At 47.0% G+C, this 6,117-nt stretch overlaps 1 protein-coding gene across 1 annotated transcript in view; it reads left to right on the top strand.

Moving 5' to 3' along the window:
• The window catches only part of HUNK (hormonally up-regulated Neu-associated kinase), a 127,463-nt gene that overhangs the window by 104,547 nt on the left and 16,799 nt on the right, over window positions 1-6,117 (top strand). The window contains exon 8 of the mRNA XM_019662810.1: window positions 5,430-5,513. Within this exon, the coding sequence (XP_019518355.1) occupies window positions 5,430-5,513 (84 nt within the window). The remainder of the gene's footprint in view (window positions 1-5,429; window positions 5,514-6,117) is intronic.

Raw genomic sequence — 6,117 nt, 5'->3', positions numbered from 1 at the left:
GGTGTCAGTATTGTTTTAAAGATGCCTGGACGATCCCCTGGAGAAACCACTGCCAGATCTCCAAAAGGTAAAAACAGGTGCTCAGCAATAAAAGTGAATGTTAACACTTGGCATCAGGAGAAGAAAGTAAGGTGAGGAACGGAAAAAAGTTTTGGATGAAAGCTTGATTTTCCAGTCAGCGGTCCCTGGTGACCTGATGCTACCCAGCACACGCCTGAGAGAAAATACCAAGATCCTTTGATTTCAGAGTAAAAACTAGTATCATATGACCAATTGTCCCGATTTTGGACCCTACATACATGCTTGTAAAGAGACTCCCTGGGGACTCCAGCCCCAGGGCCAGGAGCACAAGGTGACCGCTGTCGTCAGGCAGGGGTCCTCTGCCTTCCCAGTGACTTTCCTGGGAACCCACTTCTGATCCCTGCCCCCCCTCCCCCGGCAGCCTCCTCATGCGCCCTGAGTCCCCCTTCCAAAGGAGCCTGTCCTGCGACACCCAGGAATTCCATTTGGGGAGAAATCAAAAAGTGACCCTTTGGATCTGTGCCCTTTGTGAGGCCAATGAGCTCGCCCCCTTCCCTCTTCCATCTTCCAGCTCAGAGTTTTCATCTTGATTCCACAAGCCTTGCATGTCACCGGGAAAGGAAGTGCTCCCGGCTATTTCTTGAGTGTAAGGCTGCAGTGATGTTGTCACTGAGAGCTGTGCTCAGCTCCTTGGCAGCAAGAGAAAACAAGTGAGACACGGCCTGGACAATCAATCCAGTGAGGCAGGAGACACGGGTGCCACATGTAAATGTGATGGGAGCACTGAGAAGGGGCCACCCTTAGCGTCGAGGCCAGGGGACAAGGGCGCAGCTGTCCAATCTAGACAGAGCCTGGGGGATGGCACGAGTTAAGGAGGCAGAAAAGAGGAAACACTGGTGACAGAGAAACCAGCGAACATGATGGGCACCCAGAGAGGGTGCAGGGGACCCCGTAGGGAACCATGCCAGGGAGACCGTGGGAAAAGTCAAGTATAAAATGGTCAGTGGTGTCAGCTGAGCAGCTGGTTGTCCTGGGAACCTTAGAGAGAACAGCTTGGTGGAGGTGGCAAAGGCAGAAAAGAGATGGCATGGATTTAGGGGGAGTGGGAAGAGGGGAAGTGAAGACAGTGAGCATAGATCTCTCTGTCGATGACACTGGCAATGAAGAAAAGGAGAGGACATGGCCTCTGCCCGAAGGATGCACAGGGTTGGGGAGGAGTGAAGGTGGGGAAGTAGGGGAGGGGTGTGGAGTCAGAGCAGTCAGGTAGGGCTGAGCCTCAACCCCAGGCTGGAGGCCTCCATCCTCGGAGACAGGCTATCAGGCCCGAGATGATAAGGATGGACATGAGCTTTTGGAAGGTGGGTGCGTGGGCCGGGGCTGCACTACAAGCCCATGCGTGGCTTTTAGGATGAGAGCAGGAGACTGGAGGTGGTGGAGAGGACAGACGCCCCTGAGCTCCAGACCCCTCTGGCCAATTGCTTACTAACCGTCCTCTTGCATGAGTGAAGGTATCTCAAATCTAGCTTGCCTGAAACCAGCCCTGACCCCATTCTCTGTCTCCAGATACCAGCCCCACCCTCAGTACAGGGCAGGAACCCAGGTGTCCTTTTAACTCTCTTCCCTCACCCCAGAGCAAGGCTGTCACCGAGTTCTGCCAGTTTGACTCCTAAAGCTCTTTTCCCTATCCCCGTCTTCCCACCCTGGGCGCAGCCACCATCACCTTTCCCCGGGGGCCTCTGCCACAGCCTCCTAACTGGTGTCTCCACTTCCCCATGACTGCCTGGCACTCACTTCTCCCCATGCCAGCCAGACTGAGTTATTGGATCATGTCCCTTTTCTGCTCAAAACCTTTGAAGGCTTCCTTAATCTGGAAGGTAAACTCTGATGCGGCCACTATGTCGTGGGTCGGACTGGCTCCTTGCTTTGCGCTCAGTCCCACAGGCTTTCGGATTTCTGTGCTCTGGGCTCCCAGAGCTGTGCACATTCTGTTTGTTCTTCCAGAATGTTCTCCCCTCCTCTTTTTACCAAGTTTATGTCTATATATCTTCAGATCCCAAGGCAGTGTCAGTTCCTCATAGACCTCTGCCATTGGGTCACATCCCTCCAGGACAGGCTGTCACAGCACATTCTGTATCCTGGGGCTTGTCCCATTTGCAGGGTTTCATGTGTTCAGGGGTTATTTGATTAATGTCTCTCCCCTCCTCTAGACTATGAGTTTCTTAAGAGCAAGGACTGTGTCCCTTTTGCTCCTCACAGTATTCCTGGAGCCTACACAAAGCCCGGCACACAGTAGGTGCTCAATAAATATTTGCTACATGAACACCTGAAAGAATCAAGTGGACCTTGACCCAAGTCTTAGAAAACAGATAGAATTGGGACAGCAGCTGGAGAAGGTGGGACATCCCAGGTGGGACACCTAGCTTAATGAAAGTCGGAGGAACACCTGTAACATAACACACAGGTTGCACTGTCATCACCACATAGCTGTGCCCTAAGGCAGCGAGGGACCCATTACGTACGGTCACTTGCTCTGAGGGTGGTCACCTCGGCTGGGGTCCAGGGGAGGCAGAAGTCACCGTTAGGCCCTCCTTTCTCTCGGTTTGCATTTGACTCTTCAGGGCCTTAAGTAACACTGCAGCCTTCAATGCATCACCCACGTGACCCTATGTCTGTGCCCTAAGTGGCCTCTAAGCCACTTGGCTGAAGCCCTTGTCCTTGGTTGCCCTGCGGTTGTGTGTTTGAAAATGTCGGAACGGTGGTGGGATAGGGGCCTCTTTTTCCATCCAAATGATTTTTCTCGGATGATTATTTCCTTTGGCCCAAAAAAATGCATGGTGTTTTAAACATTTGTTGAAATATTTAACAGTTGGAGTTTAAATAGGAACACTAATGGGAAAACAGCATTTCAATCTCCTGTGATCCATTTGTTTTCTCCAAAGTGCGGCAATACTCCTGCTAATTAAATTACAGGCCATTACTAGATGATCTGACTTCTCTCCCTTGGAACCTAGAAAGCGAATGGAACCAGTTAGNCGACCAGCTCTAACAGGAGATCCGCCATAGAAATTCAGGAGTGTCAGGAAGCCCATCTGAAATTTGATTTCTTTCCCCCTGTCATGAAGGATGACCTTCACCTTGTGTGTATGGCACCTTGAGATCTGATTGTGTGGGGTCATTACTGTTAGGAAGATGTTTAGAATCCAGAGCACGAAGATGAACTTCTAGAGTTTTTTCAGTGTTACTTAAAGTCATGTGACAATCAGCCCAATATTTCACTAATTTCCACTAAGCAATAGGCTTAGACACCTTTTGTGAGGTTTTTATATTAGAGGTAGAGATGAAAATCTACCCACAACTGGGGAAATGATGTTCTCCCTGCCATGGATTGCTGAATAGATAAAGAAACTTGGTGGAACGTTTGTTAAACAGTTGGATGAAAGTACAGGTGTTTCTAAGCTGATTCAGCATAGGGTATCTGCTACATTTTGCTTCAACAAGAAGTTATCCACAGAATTTCTTTTTTGGGTGAACCACCAAAGGAGAGACGTACACATTCTCAACGAAGAAGAAACATTCTCAACTGTAACAGCCTTTTAAAAATAAGAGCAGTTTTATGGAAACAAAAAAAAATGCTTCATGTAAGTAGAGATGAGATGACATTTCTGATGGGAACCAATATGCAGCTTTCAGGCTAGATTTTAGAGACAGTGTCATATAAAAAACTGTATGTCCCTCATTTTTTCTTATTTTTAATTCCTATTTTGTTATACATTTTATAATATGCATGATATATTAGTGTAGTGCTGCCTGCTTATAATTTATAAATAAATATGCATAGATTGTAGGCAACTGTGTACAACTTTTTCGCCTACGTGGGCTCAAGGTCACATCATTTGGGACCACCATACTAGAGGACGATAGTTAAGAATTTACATAGTTCTCAAGTCAAAGGAAGAAAAGAGGATCAACACACTGATTTATTTTTTCAAATGATGAATATTGTTCAAAAATTAGTTTTTAGAAAGTGTTTCCATGAAACTGACTATGAAGTCCATGATTTCACCTATTTAAAGGAGGACATTGCCGCTTTCCTAAGTAAGCTCACAGATTCAAACATTCTCCTTTTGGCAGAACTCATTTTTTGGACGCTGATCAATAAGATCTCAGAGGGACTTTAGTTTTTTAAGTACTTCCTTTCCTGTGTCTATCACCACATCTCTGGATATAAACTTGGTTACTCACACGCTTCCTAAACTTTCACGCAGCTCATCCCAAATGAGAGAAACGTTTGTCTGGAGCTCTTGGGCTGTGTCTTGATTTGTCTGGGTCTTGTCATCTGCTGTGTTTCTGCTCCTCCACTTGGCAAGTCCTGCCATGTTGCAAAGCTGAGCGTGACTGTGTCTGCTGAGAACGTTCTCTGGGAACTCAGCTCATGGAGTTCTAACTGGAGATGTTTCTTATTTTATTGTGTCCATTTCGCACCTAACCCTTAAATTGTAGGACATACCTGGTCTGACAACCTGCTTCTAGGTGAGTGGCTGCTTTTAACTGGAGTGAATTAATGCCCACAGACAACCACAGCTGGTCCGCTCAGTCATTCCCACAGATGGCTAATGTAATTACACTGCATGCACCGTCCCCGCTATTAATCTTATCAACCAGTTCCTAACAACTCATGTATAATTTTGAAAACGAAGCTACTGAACTAAAAAGTAAAATATGAGACCTTAATTATTTGCCATGTCTCCGCCTTTCTCTTGATTCTTGTTTCCTTTTTCTAAAGCATGGATTTTTAATTTGGAGATCCTGTAAGGACATTAGTGACTACCATGGTTGGTAGATAAATTCATTAATCAGTCATTTAATTTTCACTTGTCTCCCGATTGACCAGCACCTAAATCGGACCCAACCGTCTTAGGTGCAGTTGTCTGCTTTTTCTTTAAGCTGTATTATGAATTGCTGTGACTTCTATTGGGGTGCGGGGAGCAGGTAGGGACTAGGGCTCTTTTTAAATAAGCAAATAAGCAAGATCTGTCTACTACTTAGCAGTTCAGTAAAGTAAGTCCCCAGCTCCCATATTTGGTTTCTGCTTTCACATCTTAGAGCAGTCTTTATTGCACAGATGAAAGAACTGAGGCCAGCAAGGAACAGTGACCTGCCCAGGGTCACCTGGCCCTTACCTGGCAGAGCCAGGAGCAGAAGTAGGTCTCCTGACTCTGGGCCAGGGCTGTCCCATGCTGCATCCTGCCTGCAGGAGGCCTCCCATAAAGCTTTGTATTGCAATTAACAGTCTTGCCAACCACTTTCTTTCCCAGCCAAGCACCGGTTTAAAAATTAATGACTGTGCTTAATGAACACTTCTATTTCCTGTGAGTTAAGCCGTGCTTTTTTCTCTTCTTCTCCGGTAGAAATCCGACATCCAGGACAGCGTCTGCTGCAAGACCCAGCTCTACCAGATAGAAAAGTGCAGGCCCAGCAAAGAGCCCTATGAGGTGAGTGACCCTCCCCAGGGCAGAACCCAGGATCTCCGAGGAAGAGTGGATTTCTATTTTGGGATGAGAGCGGAAAGGAAACCAATAATTGTGGGACATAGAAGTAGAAAAAGACACAGACTTGCTTAGTTGAGCCCTTGAGAAGTGGTTTACAGTGGAGCCACCATCACTGGTTCTCAGCCATACATAGGATCACCAGGGGGCATTTAAACACCTGGCTGCCCAGGCCACACCTCCCACCAGTTCCATCGAATTCCGGGGGCGGGGTTGGGGAGGAGTGAGGGGGCAGGTGTCAGTATTGTTTTAAAGATGCCTGGACGATCCCCTGGAGAAACCACTGCCAGATCTCCAAAAGGTAAAAACAGGTGCTCAGCAATAAAAGTGAATGTTAACACTTGGCATCAGGAGAAGAAAGTAAGGTGAGGAACGGAAAAAAGTTTTGGATGAAAGCTTGATTTTCCAGTCAGCGGTCCCTGGTGACCTGATGCTACCCAGCACACGCCTGAGAGAAAATACCAAGATCCTTTGATTTCAGAGTAAAAACTAGTATCATATGACCAATTGTCCCGATTTTGGACCCTACATACATGCTTGTAAAGAGACT

The sequence above is a fragment of the Hipposideros armiger genome, unplaced genomic scaffold (genome assembly GCF_001890085.2).
Source record: "Hipposideros armiger isolate ML-2016 unplaced genomic scaffold, ASM189008v1 scaffold_381, whole genome shotgun sequence".
Lineage (NCBI taxonomy): Eukaryota > Metazoa > Chordata > Mammalia > Chiroptera > Hipposideridae > Hipposideros > Hipposideros armiger.
The sequence above is the reverse complement of the archived record's forward strand: the minus strand, read 5'-3'. Positions and strand labels throughout refer to the sequence as shown.